We start from the raw sequence: 21020 nt of genomic DNA, 5'->3' as shown, positions 1-21020 counted from the left end.
GGGATTTGGATCCAAGATGGTCTTTTGCTTTAGTACTCGGGCTGTCAGAATGACAAACTGGTAAAAGTGTTCTCTGAACTGACGTGCTGCCTCGGATTTGGATCCAAGATGGTCTTTTGCTTTAGTAGTCGGGCTGTCAGAATGACAAACTGGTAAAATTATTCTCTGAACTGACGTGCTGCCTCGGGATTTGGATCCAAGATGTCCTTTTGCTTTAGTACTCGGGCTATCAGAATGACAAACTGGTAAAAGTGTTCTCTGAACTGACGTGCTTCCTCGGGATTTGGATCCAAGATGTCCTTTTGCTTTAGTACTCGGGCTGTCAGAATGACCAACTGGTAAAATTGTTCTCTGAACTGACAGGCTGCCTCGGGATTTGGATCCAAGATGTCCTTTTGCTTTAGTACTCGGGCTGTCAGAATGACAAACTGGTAAAATTATTCTCTGAACTGACGTGCTGCCTCGGGATTCGGATCCAAGATGGCCTTTTGCTTTCATACTCGGGCTGTCAGAATGACAAACTGGTAAAATTGTTCTCTGAACTGATGTGCTGCCTCGGGATTCGGATCCATGATGGCCTTTTGCTTTAGTACTCGGGCTGTCAGAATGACAAACTGGTAAAAGTGTTCTCTGAACTGATGTGCTGCCTCGGGATTCAGATCCATGATGGCCTTTTGCTTTAGTACTCGGGCTGTCAGAATGACAAACTGGTAAAAGTGTTCTCTGAACTGATGTGCTGCCTCGGGATTCGGATCCAAGATGGCCTTTTGCTTGCCCAGGGTGTCAGAGTGTCATAGTTCTAAAACTACAACTGACATCAGTGCCTGTTATCTCTGAGGTTGTGGGTTTGACTCTGGTCTATGCACGTCCACATGTTGAAGAGGTCTACTCTTATTGACCGCGTTGGTTTCCTCCGGGTCTCTTGTTTCCTCTGCCTGCCATTACAATCATACGAATGGTCTTCTCATGTGGAGGCTGAGGTCATAGTGCTGTGAGTTTGGTATTGAACTGTTCCGTACATGTGGAAGTTGGTAGGCTTCTGAGCAAGGGATAAGTCGTTCCAATTCTTGGAGGATTTTGTTTTGCCAATCCATAGTAGGGGCAGGGCTTCACTTGACCGCAGAAATTAAAATAGCTGTGCCTCTCAATCAGCCCTCCGTATAACTTTGAATTTTCGAAATCGGACCGAAAATAAGCATTTATCTTTCAGCAGATTGTGTTGGTTACAGGCTGCAACAGTGTCGAAGGAGGGCTGAAATACTGATAGAGCTTGCAAGAAAATGTCAGACCAACCCGCTTGCAGTTCTTTCAGTGGTGTTCCCAGCTTTCATCCGTTGGGGGAAAATTTCATTAAAATCGTCTCGGCAGTTCATTTCCTTTCCACTTCCTAGTGAAACTGCTCAGTCGGCGAAGCTAAATCTAATTATGCAATTGGTACGTTTTAAAGCTTGGCGGCATATTGAGATCGGTTGGATGATTAGGCGGGAAACACCTAATGATTTACATTGGAGGTGATTGCGGCATGATTTCTAACGGTAAGAAAATCTTTGAAGACCCTATGGCTGTTTTGTAGGTGTGTGAGCTTATTTTACACCCAAATATCATGAAATATTTCGGTCACATAGACATGATAGGTGTATCAAAGGTTTGACTCATTCACTATGAATTGCCATCTCAAACTAATACTACACTAACATCACAGACCTAGATTTGCGATCTGCCTATAAGCTTTCCACCGCAGTTCTATCACAGTGCGCAGCAAGAGCCTTATCCTTTCTATCCATTTGGATTACTTATGTCACATTCAGTCAGTAGCTTTCAAAGATACGTGGCCAGCTGCTAGCAGTGAGGCACATTCAGTGTGTAGCTAAATGATATATGTGACCAGCGGCTAGTGGTACCAGAGGAATGATCTCCCAATCTGACCCTGAACCCCACTTTGCTAAGATTTTCGATGTTTGTCCATTTTCAGATTAGATGTAGCGTGGTGAATGTGCGTATACATTGCTAAAAGGTACAGGATGCAAATCCATTAAAAAAAACAAATAGATTTGCTATTTCTCTTAAAGCCTTCTATTGCCATTCTTTCAAGATGGACATCCCTGTGCCTGGAAATTTGCCCTGGCTCCAATAGCATTCCGCGAAGATGACGTCACTGCAGCTGCTGCCCTCTATTTCCCCATCGCTGAATTACAGGCAATGTCGGACAAAATGCGGCTTCGTAATGGATTCAGGCTTTCTAACTAGGGCAGTTAGATTCAATCTGGCACATGTCCGAGTGTTGGAAATACTACATAATTGTTCTGAATATTTCTCTCTCTGACTCTATGGTATCATTCATGATAAAAACAATGCAGGGTCAAAGATAATTGACTTTGAAATAAGCTCAAATGCGTAGAAATAAGTGTCGATGTCCGCCTGTCACGTGACTAAAACGTCATCAATATCTTATGCAAATGATCTTGTGAGCTATAAATAGTAACTTCGCGGCATGCTATTGGGTTCATTGGCCCTGATAATTCTGACTTTGTCCAAATGTAGAGTCCATGCTAATATTGCTAATGACTTAGTTTCCCATGTTCTGAGGTCTTTTGGTTGCTCAGGTGGACATCAGATACAAGAAGCCACAGTTTTATGTCTCATTCCACGAACGAGCTTTCAGACAAGCTATCTCCCTAAAAGCCTTCAACTACCTCTCTTACAATCTTGACCATTAACGTCTGGACGCCTTCTGCCTTCTACTATGTCTAGCATTGTCAACAATACAGCCAAGATAAACTTGTAATCTGCCTAAAAGCCCACCGCCATTCCATCTGAATTTGCAATAAGCACTTTATCCTTTCTGTCTGTTTGCATAAGACTTGTCAGGTGAGTCAGCATCTGGCGAAAAAATGTGGCTGGCGTTTTGTGTCGGTGGGTAGTGAAAGGTTTATGTTGCAAGATGATGATTGGGCTAGTTAGCAGAGCTAGCAGCAGGAGACTCTCATGATTCTTAAATACTGTACCCGGAGGGTGTCATACAACTACTACAAGCAGATTTCTCCACAAAAAAACCCTGTCCGTGAACAAGAGAATTTCTGCTGGTGCGTCTATGAGTATCGGAGGAACACAATGTTGACAAAAGATGATGTCTCCAAGAAAGACGTCATTGCGTTGTTGAGGGTTTGGGACTTGTGACAATGCCTGCTGGGACAGAGATTCATACGACGTAAAAGGCAATCTTGTGACGACTTTGCTTTTGTTGTCCATGGTTCAGCTTTACGATCTTCTGGTCCGTCAGGCCACCTTGTCAGAGATATGGTGCTCGAAATCAGTCCAAGGAAGCCTTTAAGTAGTCTCGATCCGAATTTATGCGTCAGTTAAATAAAACCATATTCAAGTATGCCATGGGAGAGCCATTTTTGCGAGGAAATTATCGAGAGGCTCGGAATTTACAAATTCAAGATGATTTGGAACCTGGACCTGGCCCATCATGCCCGGAGTTCAGGATTTCAATTCTACAGGGTGATTCTGTAAATTGTTCCAGACGGAGCAAGCTCTCACCAGAATCATATCGCTACCATTTATAGACTTTTCCCCACATGTTTCAATCAATGATTTGATAAAACGGTTCTTTTCAATTAGCATAGAGATTGCAAGGCTGTCATTTATTTCAATTACTGTCGGACTGGAGCTTTTTGCTATCAGTTTTGATAACCTAGCTTTTGAGGTAAAAGTCGATCTGTCAGTCGAGTGGGGTAGAGATTGCTACTCTAACAAGTAGGTCTCACGAAGGCTACGTAGATTGTGGTCAGAACATAGAAGAAACCAAGGTCTAGATTGCACTGAGGTTGCATGCAACCAAGGTGTTGATTGCGCTGAGGTTGCATGCAACCAAGGTGTAGATTGCGCTGAGGTTGCATTGCAACCAAGGTGTAGATTGCGCTGAGGTTGCATGCAACCAAGGTGTAGATTGCGCTGAGGTTGCATGCAACCAAGGTGTAGATTGCGCTGAGGTTGCATGGAACCAAGGTGTAGATTGCACTGAGGTTGCATGGAACCAAGGTGTAGATTGCGCTGAGGTTGCATGCAACCAAGGTGTAGATTGCGCTGAGGTTGCATGGAACCAAGGTGTAGATTGCGCTGAGGTTGCATGGAACCAAGGTGTAGATTGCGCTGAGGTTGCATGGAACCAAGGTGTAGATTGCACTGAGGTTGCATGGAACCAAGGTGTAGATTGCACTGAGGTTGCATGCAACCAAGGTGTAGATTGCACTGAGGTTGCATGGAACCAAGGTGTAGATTGCACTGAGGTTGCATGGAACCAAGGTGTAGATTGCGCTGAGGTTGCATGCAACCAAGGTGTAGATTGCGCTGAGGTTGCATGCAACCAAGGTGTAGATTGCACTGAGGTTGCATGGAACCAAGGTGTAGATTGCGCTGAGGTTGCATGGAACCAAGGTGTAGATTGCACTGAGGTTGCATGCAACCAAGGTGTAGATTGCACTGAGGTTGCATGCAACCAAGGTGTAGATTGCGCTGAGGTTGCATGGAACCAAGGTGTAGATTGCACTGAGGTTGCATCTGTATCACCTTACTTCGAGAGAAACAAAACATCTTCAAGAGTGTTTCTTAAATTTTTTCGTCTGTACACTACAAGACTTCATCTTGTAATGACTTTCTGCAGACAAGAGGAATTTTCAACGTTCTTTTTGTTGCAATGATTATTGCTCATCGCTGTGATAAAATCACTCTTCTGCGATGCACTTCACATCTGCTGCGCGACAGGTCGACTTTAGAACTTGTGAAAGAGGTGTTTGCCTCCATTAATCGTACCTACCTTAATGAATTTATAAGACATGTTCTCACCAGGGACCGTATAACATGACTTATTCATGTTGAATTAATGAATTGTTTCTCCGTTGGGGAACAGGATGTCAGCAGCTTCATTCTGCTGCACATCCTCAGAATTGAAGCGATGCAAGAAAATACTGTATTCTGTTAGATTCTCTTGTTTTTTGTCACGGCAAAAGATTGCTGTGTTGGCGTTGTGTTCCATTTGGGTGATTTGTTTCGATGCTTGGATAGTGCTCAGTCACCTCTCGTAGCCATCATCATCGGAGTGACAGACCCAATATATCATATATCTGCCAATGATGACATACCCTCTTGGGACTAGTTCATCATCCCCTGCCAATAACAGAAACACCCAGGTTCGGTAAACCACCAAATGTTCATGGGCGTTTTATTTTTACGAATTTCACGACATTGCCATTGTCGTCATAATCGCGGGGCTGAGCACTGACGTGATGTCTTTGCAGCCGTCCACAGCTCCAGGCAGAGCATTGTCAATGCATTGATCTGCACAAAGATGATCACTGCACAGAGGGCTCGCTCAGTTCCAGTCAGAATTAAGATTGGAAAAGTGTAGTCAGATTTTGTATTTTCCAATTTATGTGAATTTGATGATGGGAAGATGACAGGGCAGCCGGTATAAAATTATTCAGCTGCTCCTTTAATGCGTCTCACCTCGTTAACATAATGACCGTCATAAGGCTTCGATTAGATTTTAGCGTCTGATGGAAAGCGGCTTACCGATCCCATGACAAATCCTCCAATCAGCAGCCGGCAATTAGCATCATGAAACGACACCGTTTATCTCTCTCTACCATCACACTATAACACACGGAGAACACCGTAGCGTAGCTTAATCTGGAGCTTCGTGATCAGCGTCTACAGAAATACCGCCAATATTACACTGTTTTGGATCAATATGCAATGATCTAAAGGTTACTTTCGTGACCTCGAGTCGCAATAATGCTGCCATGTGACTCTTATAGAGTCTTGTTGGCTTGGGGTCTGAACAAATACTGGTGTGAAGCGACGTGGTCAGGGGTAGGGGGGCTTGACTCTAGTTCTCAGTTATGTTTCTGGGGGCTTTATGGGTCACAACAAATGAAGGCATATACTCGAGTTGGTGGGTAGGCACATGCTATTCACTTCAGCTGCCATCTGATTTTAATAGCACTGGAAGTGATGGTGACTCTTTCAGTCTCACCAGATGCTGGTATGTACGTGAGACATGTTGGCTTGGGGCCTCACCAATTCCTGGCATGTTCTGGAGTCAGGGGTCTTGTACTGAGTTGGAGGGAGGGGCATGTTGACTTTGGTGCTTCAATATTACATCACAATTCTTATAGGATAGGGGGTCATACTGACTCTTTAGGTCTTATAACTAATGCTGGCATGTTCTGGAGTCTGGTGCATGTTGGCTTCAAGTCTTAAAATTGCTGTGGTACCATACACTCAGGAAGGATATACATGTAACACGCAGTGGTCAAAGCATTTCAGAACTAGCGGAAGCTAGCTTATGCGTAATCATGCTTGTATGGCTGGGTAAACTCTATCATCATGATATCAATACCCCTGGGACTTAATACATTACCTGTCAATGACAGCCACCATTTGATTGGGACTGAACTCATGCTGTTCCTATGATCATAGCCGCACGTACACCACCTGAAAATGGACCACCAATCTTGGTTCGCGAACCAATGCCGCACCATCGAAAATCCACCAAGCGCGTACACCAGCGCTGCAGCTAGTTATAAAATCCGGCAACAGATGGCGCGCAAACAATAAGCAGAAAGCGCCATTTCGAAAGCGCCGCCTGGAGCCGAAACCATCTAACTAGCTAATTGCCGATCCATTTGCGCGTACACCACGACAACGCTGAGCTTTTAACAAGCCGGGCGAATCAAGCTTGATGGGACAAATTCGCCCGGCAATTTGTATCGGCAATGGATTGCCGAACCAATTTGTCACGGCAATGTGGTGGTGTACGTGCAATTGGTCCACCAATATTTCGTGGTGTACGCGCAGCTATTTACTAATGCTAATGTGTAATAATAATAATAATAAAACGATATTTGTTTGGCGCCGCTCATGTATATATCGCGGTGCCTCACAGAGATAAAAATAAATAGGCCTAGATATATTACTTAAAAACATTACGTAAAAGGTATTAATACATATTATAAAATGATTTGAAAAGGTGGGTCTTCAGACTCTTCCTGAAAGCTGGCAGCGAGCTGGCAGATTTTATTGACAGAGGGAGATCGTTCCAGAGCCTTGGGGCTGCAACTGAGAAGGAACGATCTCCAATGGTACGTCTAGTGCGTGGTACTGCCAGCTTCAGGGAGTCTGAAGACCGTAGTGATCTGGTTGGAGTATAAAACTCATATTTTAGATAAAATGGTGACATGTTGTGCAAACACTTCAAGACAAGGACGAGTAGTTTAAACAGGACTGGAGTAATATGTTCACGAGAGCTACTGAGTGTTATCAGTCTAGCAGAACGATTTTGAAGTCTCTGGAGACGTGCAATTTGTGCAATTCGTGTAGTGTCTGTTTTCATATTTTTGACTTGACACTTGGAACTTCATTTGGTTCACTGGACCATGTTTACTGCTAAATGTGTCCACAGTTTCACTGTTGTCCACAATAATGGCTTCCTCAGGACTGATGTCGTTCGATCGTCTGATACTGCAATCACACGTGACAAGAATGCTGGCATCGTAGAGTATTCTTTGGCAAGTTTACTGCCAAAATGTCTCCAGTTTCACTATCGTCAACAATGGCTTCCTCAAGACTGATGTTGTTTGATCTTACGATCTCGCAACCAACACGTGAGAAGAATAATGGCATTGTCCCTTGCCCTTGGTCTCACGTGTGCAACAAGTTGAAACAGTGTCTATTGAGGGGAGGGGATTCACGTGTCTTGTAGATTGCTCTCCAAGCATGCCATATTCGTTTGACACCAAAGATGTGTTGATCCTTGATGAAGATGACAAATGGCTTCCGTGAGGGATACAGGAAGTGCTCTACCAGCGACCTGGTTGACTAAATATTAAGGACACTAGTTTTGGTCCCAAATTGGTTGTTTCCTTTCAATTTGACCTCTCTAATAAGGACACCCCTCTTTTAAGGACAGCACTTGTCAGTCCCGAGGGTGTCCTTAATAAAGAGGTTCTACTGGACCTGACCAACACATTTGAATTCAGAATAAAAATCTTTACACTGCAAAATCCAAAAAATTGCTCTAAATGCGGTGTTTCAAAAACATTTTCTTTATCTCTTCTCTTGTCTTTGTTAGAGATCATTCAACCAGTTCCAACGGGTAAGTGGTACAGAATGCAGTGTCTTCCTTCACTTTTGATTCAAACCTGTCGGGCCTGCCAGCACTTTTATGAATTTTTTGACAGCGTCGGCCTGACAGGTTTAGACAAGCAGGGAAAGCACCGAGAAGAAAGAGGTTGCATTCCTTTCCGACTCCAATTTCGACTTAGTGTCCGAGGTTGAATAACATATCTAGTGATTCAAGCTGAAAATACTGATCCCGATGGCCCAGTGGTAAAGGCGTGTGCCTCGTAAACGGAAGGTCGAAGGTTTGAGGCCACTGGTGACCTCTTCTGATGCAGCCGGTTGGTTAGCCGCCAGCTATAGGGTACAAACAGCCTTCTCGCCAGACACATGGCATTAGAGGTAGGTGTTTGGGAGTAAAGAGTGTCCCTTAAGCCAAATTTATTGCCATTTCTCCAGGGTTGACACTATCATAAACAAACTTTATTCATACTAGTCAATTCATTTTACAAACATTTTCATATTGATATTCCACCTGCATCTTAAACTGCATATGACGGACGTACATGACATAACAAAGTCATTATCCAAGTCGTAGGCCATCACCATGACTTGTAATACAACCTCATTATCCAAGTCGTACGCCATCACCATGACTTGTAATACGACCTCATTATCCAAGTCGTAGGCCATCACCATGACTTGTAATACGACCTCATTTATATCCAAGTCGTAGGCCATCACCATGACTTGTAATACGACCTCATTATCCAAGTCGTAGGCCATCACCATGACTTGTAATACAACTTCATTATCCAAGTCGTAGGCCATCACCATGACTTGTAATACGACCTCATTATCCAAGTCGTTGGCCATCACCATGACTTTTAATACGACTTCATTAATTCCTCCTTTTGCAAAAGTTCAATCCTAAATTCAAAATAATATCATGCAGGTTCATATACAGTAGAACCTCCCTTAGCGGACACCTCTCTACTAAGGACACCCTCTCTATTAAGGACACTAGTTTCGGTCCCAAATAGGTCATTTACATTCACTTTGACCTCTCTAATCAGGACACCTCTCTAACAAGGACAGCACTTGTCAGTCCCGAGGGTGTCCTTGATAGAGAGGTTCCACTGTAATTCACTCTCAAAATGAAAGTCGGTGTTGGAGTCCTAAAGGATTCTCAACCTCTGTAATATGAAAAGCTGTAGAAGCGAAATTTTCGTAATGTCTCCTTTGTGATGAGTATTTTTAGAACTGATACATGTAGTGGTAGTCTGTCGTGCGTGCTATGTTTCAGAGATAGTAACCCATTAGTTAACTGTCCGTCATAATCAGTGATGTCGAGGCAGCCGATTGGACCCAACCTGGACTGCTGCCTTCCAAATTGCAATTTTTTGCACCACCTTTTTTCATAGCAAATCGAAAAAATCACAGAAAAAACATCAGATTTTCGCTACATGTATTTCTATTTTGACTGATTACTCAATTTCTTTCCGTTATTGGGGTCAAAAGTTTTTTATTTTATCTTCATCAATTACATTAGTTGCAAAAGTTGAAAAATAAAACACATATGAAAATATGGTGGTATATATATGCATTAATATGAATGGTGCATGTAATAGTTATGTTGTGATGTTGTTATTGTTGCTCACGAGATAAAACGTCGTCACATTGAGACCGTTTTCAGATAAAACGACTGAGTATAGGATAATCCTTCCCTTTGAAGTTTGAGCAAAAGCACTTCGATGCTTTTCGATGCCTCGAGAGCTTTCTGACTCTTCCTGTGTCTTTTCAAAGGAATGCAGTTAAACTGTAAACGCAAATATTTCCAAGATGGCAGTCATTCAAATTCCTCGCCAAGGGAGAGAACAATGTACCAGGGCCCGTATGTTCAAAACTACCTTTGTTTTTAACGCTGGTGTTAACTTAACATAAGTCTGAGGGCTTACTAATAATAATAATAATAATAATTATGAGACTTATATAGCACTAAATCCAACTGGTTTCAGTCGCTCAAAGCGCTTCACATTATTACCCCTAATTAACTGAAATAGATAACGTCAAATTAAGTTAACGCCAGCATTAGTGACAAAATTTCTTTGAACAACCAGCGCCAGTTATCAAATTGTGAGTTTGAACACTTTTCATCCAGAATACTAATCCTGGGTTCTGCCCAGAATGGAACATGGGCCTTGTTGCATGGTAGCCCGCAGTGAAACCGCTAGGCTATTGAGGCGCCCTGAAACTTTAAACACTTTTCATTTCAGAGTATTGCATGTCGCCAGCATGCGTCAACACCGCCAGTCGTATCCTGTCAAGTATGGACCAGACGGTCGACCCCTGCCGAGACTTTTACACGTATGCTTGTGGGAACTGGATAAAGACGCACCCAATCCCCGAGGGTCATTCTCGCTGGGGGACGTTCAACACCAAATGGAAGGAGAACCAACTGGTCATGAAAATTGCGCTTGGTAAGTTGGGAAACCTAATTGAGGCTTGATAGGATTAAATTTTAAACACAGTGTATTAACCTCACTTATCGGACACCTCTCTATTAAGGATGCACTTTCTATTAAGGACACCGTCTCTATTAAGAACACCCTCTCTATAAAAGACACACTCTCTTTGAAGGACACCCTCTCCATTAAGCACAGCCTCTCTATTAAGGACACCCTCTCTATGAAGAATGCCCTCTCTATTAAGGACAACCTCTCTATTAAGAACACCCTCTCTATCAAGGACACTAGGTTTGGACCCAAATTGGTTGTTTCAATTCAATTTCACCTCTCTAATCAGGACACCTCTCTATTAAGGACACCTTGTTAGTCCCGAGAGTGTCCTTGATAGAGAGGTTCTACTGTATTACCTCGCCGATGAAAGGGTTAGTGAGGTCATGCTGCCTAGCTACTGCTGGCAGAAAGAGGGGCCAGAATTAGCTCTAGCAACATGATTATTGAGTTAGCTAGATATATTAGTTTATTTCATTAGCCGAGATAGGTATGTAAGCGGGGAAGGCGTTTAGCTTTGATAATGTTTCGAGCCTTTGCTCAATGGTCAAAGGATGCAGCTTTTTAACTCTTTTAGTGCCAAATACATTCTGAAACCACTGCAAATTCCCTTCCCCTTGACTGCCCAACTCATTCCGGAAATAAAGGCCATAACTCCAGGTTTTTTTGCCATTTTCTGCTGTAAGACGATTTCAAAAGTGTACCTAACACTTTATACAATACAGAAAACCAAATGCAATTAGCTCCATCCGTTTTCACTATTGCATCAGATGTTGATGTAGCACTTAAATAGGAATACAACGATCAAAGCATGTTGGGATTTGAAATGAATTAGCGTCGGTCTTCATACCGCAAACTCTACTTCATTTTACCGCAACCAGTACCGTTAGATAACTCCTTTATTTCAGCTGACAAGCAGGACTACGAACACAAAATCATCACTTGTGTAATCTACGACATCGTTCAAATAATTAGAGAAAAATCGCATTCAAAATCGCGTTCAAAATCGCATTCAAAATCGCAATCAATTTTAGAAATAACATCAGGATTAGATTCCTCCTGGTGTTCCAGGATAACGAGGTCTTAAAAATGAATGATATTTATGTAACTAGACATCTGTTTGATTGCAGACCTGATTTGGCGAAAAGTATTTTGCTGCCTTAAGCGTGCGTTACCATGGTAACTCGGAGTCGTTGTAAGACCGGTAATTCGGTATTACCACGTTCTGGTCTTGGTGGGTGGGATTGTGTATAGTCCATTCATAAATCTGTTGTCTTCGTTGTTTAGTGCTCTGGAGCGTGAACTACTTAAAGGGGTACGCCGATGTATTTAATCGTGGTCAGAAAAAACAGAAATGCATACATATATACGCAATGCTGTGGGGCATCTTGCGTACAACTTTGCTAAAACTAGGTAAATAGTATTTGCATATTTGTCTACATAACCGTAAGTTGAATGTTATATTCAATGTGTAGTCACGAAATGAGACATTTTCAAATTAGATTACAAATTTCAAATTTTTATCGAGCGGTGTATACCTTTAAGTCGTGATTGCTGGTGCTAATTTCTGTTGAATTGAAACTGGTTTATCCAATTAGGTTTTAAAACCACTGATATATTCCTTACCTTTGTGTTTCAGAGACGCCCCTCAATGCCTCAACGAGCTCCGCGGAGAGAAAGGCCAAGCTGTATTACCAATCATGTATGGACGAAGGAGGTGTGAAAGAAAAGCTGGGTGCCGAACCTCTCATCGACATCATCAAGAAGGTCGGGGGCTGGGCAATCAATGACGAAAACTTCGACGTGAAAACATGGAATTTTCACTCCTCCTTGGAACAGACGCATTCAAATTATGGTCTAGGGACATTTTTTGGGATGTTTGTTGGGATGGATGATAAAAATTCTTCTAGGAATATCATTCAGGTACTTATTGTTATGATTCTTCTTAAGGCTTGGTTCACATAGAACTATACTATTCGGGTATTCGGTGCACGTTTTGCCAGGGCACGCGGGTACCTGAAATCGAACAAGGAAATTTCACAATACCGGGTCACATAAGAGGGCACTATTCGAAAAGGTCGTATACCTGCGTATAGTATAGTATAGTGGGAATCGTGCGCGTTCGATTTTCGTGCAGCGTATACCACCCTGTTCAGAAGTGACCAGAGGACTTGGTAAGAACATGCATTTTAATGTTATCTATCACAATTATTAAACGATTTATTACATACTATAGGATAAGTTAGAAACAATAGTACTCATTTTTACTCATTTTATTGCAGTTTCTAAGTACAGGCCTTCATTACATGTTTTATTACTAATCAACTAAATGATTCTTTTAATCAACATATAGCGAACTTGTTTCTTTCTTTGGTCTTTGTGCCTGGTCATCTTCATCCTCGGCTAAGAGTTGAAGAGCCAAATCTTCTTCGTCTGAACTGTCCATCTGATCGGCGCCAAAAGACGGAATACCGCACGCATGCTACCCTATGTGACTCGCCGCTGTGCCCGTATAGCGTATAGCGAATACCGAATAGCGTATATCGAATAGCGTATACCGAATACCGTATAGTTCTATGTGAACCCAGCCTAAAGGGACAATATAGGCAGTGACAAAATATCACGTAATGTGCCGTAGCCTGGCAAGTAAAAGTTTCTATTTAAAAACGCCAGATGTCACCCTTCTAGCAAACTTATTTTTAATCTCCGCGAACCTGGTATGCTGGGCCTGTTCCAAACCAATGCTTATGCTCCTATGTACGGGATACCCTAAACTAAGAGCCAAGAGCCACGATCACCTTTTTTTTACAGGACAGATAGGCGTACGTCTGACTGTACAGAGCGTATGAAGTGCAGGCACAATGTACACCGTATTGTACAGACGGCGTAACAATAGTATGATAAAAAAATCCAGGCTGCAGACAACCCCTATCCAGGTGGCGATGTCTTACAACGTCATAAACTGTTACAAAAAACTTTATTTATTAGCACCTATGGGTCTCGGCCTCCCAAAGATAATAATTATATTCATTTGCCTATATTTTTTCCTTTGCTTGTGGCTTTCCTAGCGGCACTTGGCTCTTAAATAGAGTATTGGCTCTTGGCTTTTAGTTTAGGGTGTCCCCCTATGTACAGATTAACATATCATTGTCGGGGTTGCATCTCTAGCATGTGTATTGATAGCTATTGCATAGTGATACATACATGCAGTAGGCCTCTGGTCGTAGTAGTGTTGGTTTAGGGATAGCATGTATCCGAGGGGTGGAATTGGTTAGCAAGGACATAAACAAGATCTCGTTTATATTTCAACCTGTTTGAAGGCCATTTCGGCCTTGAAAAAGTGATATGAATTAAGTGTAGCAGCTCTCACAAATGACGAATTCCCGCGATTTCCAGTGGGTGTATCTTGGCTTTAACATCTTTAGCACCAGCATTTCACACCCCCTCCAACACCCCCGCAATATGCAATGATAAAAATCACTTGTCTGCAACTTAAACATCCGTCATCACCAACAGCACGGCGATGTTAAATTAAAAACGACACTGCAACAGAAGGTCAACAAAACTGAGTCAGACGATTGAAAAATTAAATATGCATATTTTCTTCCGAAATCATCAAAATAACACGGAAAACCACAAACAAAATTATCAAGGCACTTTCATTTTGTGCAGCATTAGACTTTCCACGAGATTGCATTTTCTATTAACAGCATCTTTGATAAGCCATCAGTGCGATTGACTGCGTCTTACTTCACAGATTGAATGAGCCTTTAGGATATGAATACGCTGATACCATTAACTAATCTTTCGAACGTATGTACATTGCGTTTGATGGGGAAAGCAATTCCAACCCAAAAGTGTAGAATCTGTGATGCATTTTCTGTCGTATTCTATGCCTGAATCTACAGGGGCGTTTGATCAATTAGGAAGGAACGGTCCTTGGCAATGATGTACGATGAAAATATCACAAGAGTCACGAGTAATCTGATTTATTCCCATGGCTAATGATATGATACACTCAATCATATTAACCCTTTCCGGGCTCTCCCGATTCAAAATTTTTACAAGATACTTGATGACATTTAGCTTTCAAGTTATTCTTCACACTACTTTCTCATTATTATAATGATATTTTTCAAAAGGGTTAAAGGCCTACACCGTTCATTAAAAGTTTGACATTTGTAATTGAATTTGAAAATTGCAAATTGTGTAAATACGGACTCAATACAAATTTCAGCATTGTATACATTGTATAGAAATACCTTAAAGGCCAACGCCGTTCGTTAAAAATTTTGAATTTGTAATTGAATTTAAAAATGTGCAATTGCGGAAATACGTACAAAATATAAATTTGAACATTGCCGTTGTGTAGACTGATATACAAATACTATGAATACAAAGTTTAAATAAATTTGTGTTCATAATAACTGCTCTATTGCATTGTGTATTAATGGATTTCTATTTAAGATTTTAACTGTACCAATTTAATTTTATTATTAATTAAGTAATTACGAACAGTGTACCCCTTTAAATACCAAGTTTCAGCAAATTCCTCTGCACAATAACTGCACTACGGCATTGTGTATAACTGCAGTTCTATTTTCCTGGACCACCAGTAGTTACGAACGGCGTAATAATAATAATAATAATAAATTGTTATTTGTAAAGCGCCTGTATCACTTGAAACAAATGTTCACCGGCGCTGGTGAGCTCTATTGAAAAGAAGGGTCTTGAGTTCTTTGCGAAAGGTTGAGACATCCGATGTAGCTCTCAAGGTGGGGGAAAGAGAGTTCCACAGTTGAGGTGCTAAAGTGGCGAATGCTCGACCTCCAAATGTTTTCAATCTGTATTTCCTTCAAGTGAGAAGGTCCTGAGATTCAGAGCGAAGGTAACGAGGAGGCACGTGATGTTGGATGAGATCGTTCAGGTAAATTGGTGCAAGCCGGTGGTATGCTTTGAAGGTCAGGAGGAGTAGTTTGAAAATCATACGCTCGCGCACAGGCAGCCAGTGTAACTTGGCTAGTACCAGAGTAATGTGGGATCGCCGCGTACCCCTTTAAAATATGCCATCGTTCTTGCAGATTGACCAGAGTGGCCTAGGTTTGCCTAGTCGTGATTATTACATTAACAAGACCATCGATGACGACAAGATCTTAGCCGCATATTTGGACTACATGGTTGGAATTAGCGGCTTACTAGGCGCCCCCATACGGAATATAACAGAACCACTGTTTAGAGATATGATCGATTTTGAGGCCAGGATAGCTGAAGTGAGTGACTTTGAAATTTGAAAATAGACTATAGTCTCATTCGTGAAAGATAGCTGGATTTGTCCAGATTCTCAAGTCAACTATCAATCAAGAGGGTTGTATCAGGTCATTTCTATCATCTGAGCCAAAAAAAGCCGCACTCAGGTCTCCTGAGGCTAAAATTTTAAATCATCGTTTCAGATAACAGTCCCACAGGCTGACCGACGGGATGAGGAGAAACTCTACAACAAAATGACGGTCGCCAATTTACAGAAAATAGCCCCTGCGGTAAGGTCATCTCCAGTCATGTTTCTGACTCTGCCACATTTGGGAGCCATTTTGATATCCCCTGTGGTAAGGTCATCTCCAGTCATCACACAGGGCCGTCATGTTTCTGACTCTGCCTCATTTGGGAGCCATTTTGGTATCCCCTGTGGTGCGGTAATCTCCAGTCACATCATAGAGCAGTCACGTTTCTGACTCTGCCACATTTGGGAGCCATTTTGATATTCCCTGTGTTAAGGTAATCTCCAGTCACATCATAGAGTAGTCACGTTTCTGACTCTGCCACATTTGGGAGCCATTTTGATATCCCCTGTGTTAAGGTAAACTCCATTCACATCATAGAGTAGTTACGTTTCTGACTCTGCCACATTTGCGAGCCTTTTTAATCGCCCCTGTGGTAAGGTAAACTCCATTCACATCATAGAGCAGTCACGTTTCTGACTCCGCCACACTTGAGAGCCATTTTGATATCCCCTGTGGTAAGGTAAACTCCATTCACATCATAGAGTAGTTACATTTCTGACTCCACCACATTTGGGAGCCTTTTTGATAGCCCCTGTGGTACGGTAATATCCAGTCACATCATAGAGCAGTCACGTTTCTGACTCTGCCACATTTGGGAGCCATTTTGATATCCCCTGTGGTAAGGTCATCTCCAGTCATCTCACAGGGCCGTCACGTTTCTGACCCTGCCACATTTGGGAGCCTTTTTAATAGCCCCTGTGGTAAGGTCATCTCCAGTCATCTCACTGGGCCGTCACGTTTCTGACCCTGCCACATTTTGGAGCCTTTTTAATAGCCCCTGTGGTAAGGTCATCTCCAGTCATCTCACAGGGCCGTCACGTTTCTGTCGCATTGGGACAACCTGTATAAGTTTAGTTTTTTGGGACACACTGTAGTTCAAGGTAATTAGCATAGGTGGCAGCACTGGGGGGAGTGTGTTGAGAAAAAATGATGGAGGACATCTGAGATGCTGTGAGCACATGAAGAAAAGAAACCTGAATATTATGATGAGAAGATGAATATAGACAGTTTTATTGAATTACAAGAGTTAGAGTTGAGTAATTATACAGTCCTACCCCGACATTAGGTCTCTTACCGACCGGATAGTGGAGCAGTGAGGTGACATTTGAGAACTGTAAAAAGTGAGAAACCATGTGCTATCCATGTACATTTTGTACAGAGTTGGCCTGTGCATTTGGCCTATGCTAGTATGCTGCTCAGTGCAAATGCATATGCATGCTGAAATCATCCAAATGAAGGACTGCTGTTGCAATTTGGATGCCGTTAAGACGACAAGAGAACATTAATTGTGCTGTCCCTCCATCAACCTTGGATTTTGGAACACCACGTCAGTTCAAATCCGAGTGAGCTTTGAGCACAGGCAGCATGCTGAGGAAGAGTCAAGTGACATTCAAAGTCCAGTTGTATGTCACATCGATGGTCGCGGATTGTCGAATTCCTGTCGTTGCTGATCCCACCAACGCTTGAGTTTCGTCGAGTCACCGAGTCGGAGAACACTGTCGAGTTGTCGTGTTCTCAACATCCCAGCATTGTCGAGTAGCTGGTACATCGTCGATGAGCATCATTCGCACATCATTTGCCAAATTCGTGGCTGATGTGATCCTACACAAGAGTGTGTTGAGCGTCTAACGAGTCGAGTCGGAGAACACTGTCGAGTAATTGTGTTCTCAAAGCCAGACGATCAACGAGTTTCTTCGTTCCTCGTCCCTGTGTGAGAACTGTCGTTCTCAACATCGAGCAATCGTCGATAGCTGTTAGCATCGTCGTCATCTTTGAGCATCGTCAATTTATGCTCAATATCCGAGTAACACTTCCACCCAAGTTCAAGGTCATCCGATGTCCATGCCGTGCTGCATTGATGAACTGAACTGTTTGAACCGAGCACCAGCCTCTGATTCCAAGAGACATTACCGAGTTAGCGAGTCACCATCTTCCAAGGACTGCTACATTCCAGCTTTGTGCATTGTTGTCACACACATGATATGCATGAACTAATATTTGAATTCTCTTTCAGATATTGAGTAAATTTATGAACTTTGCCTAGTATTTGGTATAGAAGTTGGCCTTTTACTGTGGGATTTCATTGTACATGTACATTGTAACTGTGTCTTGAGTTTTTGAGCATCTAGTCTAGGTTTGAGTAGGCCTTTGTACTAGAATCACCACATGAGTCTATGCTTTAGGTTGTAAGTTGACCTACTGCATACTACGAGTTATGAGTATTTCTTCTGACTAAAAGCTGTATTTGGTCTTGAGAATCTTCGCTGCAGTTACAGGTTGTAATTTGACCTTGCTGCACACTAACTTGAGTTGAGTTTGAGAATCTTCGCTGCAGTTACAGGTTGTAATTTGACCTTGCTACACGCCAACATCGAGTTGAGTTTAGAGTCTCACTGTGGGTTTTGAGTGACCTTACAGTGTTAGCAAGTTTACCACATCAGTGTTAAGTGGAGAATTTGCGTCTTTCTTGAGTAGAACACACGAGTTGTTGTTACGTTGTCATGCTTATGAGTAGGCCTTGGTGAAACTTGGAATATCACTTTGCGAGTTCATAACACCCAACGTGTACGGTGTTAGCAGTGCCAATTCATCTTGCATATTTTAGTTGCATTTCAAGCCAACTTCTATGCTACCATTTTGTATTGTCGCTTTCATGTGTTCACAGCTACACTTTTCCTAAGGTTCTATTTTGCAACGTTTCATCTGAGTTTATCTGGGGTTTGAGAAATTTCTTGTGCTGCCCTCTATGCTGTTCATGATACTACAGGGTTGAGTTCATGTCATATTGACACAGGGAATTTATCAACTGGCTGAAATTCCAAGGGTTTAGATTGCTACTGTGCTTATTTCAGTCATTCTCTCTGAGATCTGAGTTTTTTGAGTTTTGAGTTTTGAGTAAAACTGCAACCATGGGTGAACCACCAACCTTGCAATCACTGTGTGATAAACGCAAAATATGTCGCGGGAAGTACACTCGACAGGAAAACACTGTGACAAGGTATTACAGGGAAGCATGTAACTTGTACGACAAAGGAGATCGCGTTACCCAGTTTGAGACAGCCGTGCGAAAAACGGGTAATGCCATGGAAGAGCTGAATGCGGTCTACGGTGAATTGAAGGACGTACAGACTGAGGTGGACTTCCATCCTGATTTAGGGAAACTGAACGATGAAGCCTTGAGAGTTGAGACTGAGTCAGAGGAGAGGTATCGCACCCAGTACTACGACATTTCTGCCATGGTTCAACAACTGCAAGCGGATGCTGAGAAGGAGAGGCGTACCCCGTCGGAGAAGTCGAGTGATACTTTCACACCTGAGCACTTTGCCGCCGCCATGAAGGAGACCCTGGAATCAGTACAAACAGGAATTTCTGGTGATCAGTTAGAAAGGATTCTAGGGACCTTATCGCACAAGAAGCGTTATGTTCAGATACCGAAATTCAAAGGTGATGTCGAGTTGTTTGACCAGTGGAAACAACTGGTAGAGACTGAATTAGAAAAACCAGGCTATAGCGAGGTGGAAAAGACCCACATAGTCATATCATTAGTTGATGGAGAGGTATCCAAACTCATCAGTGGACTAAAGGATCCAAGTTCAGATGACATCCTTGAGTTTTTGGAGAATAGGTACGGAGATGTGTTGACAAAGATCCAGAAGGCAGTGAACGAGATTGCTGCAGTGCCTGCTGTCAGTTCGCCCTCAGCAAAGGATCTTGATTCTCTCTACAACCTGCTTAATTCCAACTGGAATTACATCATGAAACGAACAGAAGATGACAAACACGTGGTAAGGGCAAGCTGGATCTTTACAGCCCTTGTCCGACCAAAACTGCCAAAGGGACTTCTCAAAAAATGGGATGGAGAGATAATCAAAGAGGAGAAGTCGATGGGGACGACGTCGGAATTACCGATACGTTTCGACACTCTTTTGGAGAAGCTGCAAGATGCCGTCAAGGTTGCGAGGCGAACGGAGCCAAGCAAACGAGATAAACCCGAGAAGGAGAAGGAGAAAGAGAAGAAGTGGGTTAAGGATTACCAGAAGGAATCTAAGAAGCCTACAGGTCATGCTCTTCAGATATCTCAGAGGACACCGAAACCCAACAAGGAGGAATCGTGCATATTCTGTCAACTTAGGCACTTCTCATCAAGTTGTCCAACAGTGAAGTCGATGCCTGTGTCAGAGCGAGTTGAGAAAGTGAAAGCGTCAAAGGCATGTTTCAACTGCTTGCGGACTACTCACTTTGTGGATGCATGTCGGTCATCTAGCTGTAAGAATTGCTCGAGGAAGCATCACACACTCTTACATTTCGACAAGCAAGGAGGAAACAAGACTGGGAGCAACCAGGAAACATCGAGCGAAAAGGAGACAAGTGGAGATGGTAACAAGCCTGAGGAGACCGTGAAATCACCCCACTACTTCGTGAAAGCCAGAGAGACAGATGGTGAAGTACTGTTACAGACAGGCCTAGCGAAATTGGAGTCGAGGAATGCAGTCGCACATTGACGAGTTCTCTTTGACTCAGGGAGTGGAGCCACATTTGTCAGCAAGCGAATGGCAAGGAGTTTGCAGCTGCATGGTCAACCAGTTGCAGCAGAGTTTACCTTAGCAGGAGGAAAGGTCATGACACTTGATACCCAACGAGTCAAGTTTCATTTGTCGAGCATACTACCCAAATGGAAGGGAGAGACGTTCGAAATCATCGCCTATGTTCTAGAAAATCCATGTGCTGATATCAATGAAGTCAATGAGGATTTGTCAAAGATTGAACAGCTGAGAGACCTCCAGATAGCTGATGAGTTCCCGAGAAAACGTCAATCGGTGGATGT

At 42.7% G+C, this 21020-nt stretch overlaps 1 protein-coding gene across 9 annotated transcripts in view; it reads left to right on the top strand.

The window, feature by feature from the left end:
* The window catches only part of LOC135497152 (endothelin-converting enzyme homolog), a 90934-nt gene that overhangs the window by 34639 nt on the left and 35275 nt on the right, over positions 1-21020 (top strand). For 8 of the 9 annotated variants that reach the window (XM_064786896.1, XM_064786894.1, XM_064786893.1 and 5 more), the window contains 5 exons: positions 8135-8158; positions 10398-10601; positions 12277-12560; positions 15719-15907; positions 16088-16174. In XM_064786896.1, the coding sequence (XP_064642966.1) occupies positions 8135-8158; positions 10398-10601; positions 12277-12560; positions 15719-15907; positions 16088-16174 (788 nt within the window). The remainder of the gene's footprint in view (positions 1-8134; positions 8159-10397; positions 10602-12276; positions 12561-15718; positions 15908-16087; positions 16175-21020) is intronic. The other variant, XM_064786892.1, reaches the window with a different exon arrangement.

The sequence above is a fragment of the Lineus longissimus genome, chromosome 12 (assembly GCF_910592395.1).
Source record: "Lineus longissimus chromosome 12, tnLinLong1.2, whole genome shotgun sequence".
NCBI classification, from domain to species: Eukaryota; Metazoa; Nemertea; class Pilidiophora; order Heteronemertea; family Lineidae; genus Lineus; species Lineus longissimus.
Note: the sequence above shows the minus strand (reverse complement) of the source record. Positions and strands in the feature narration are given on the sequence as shown.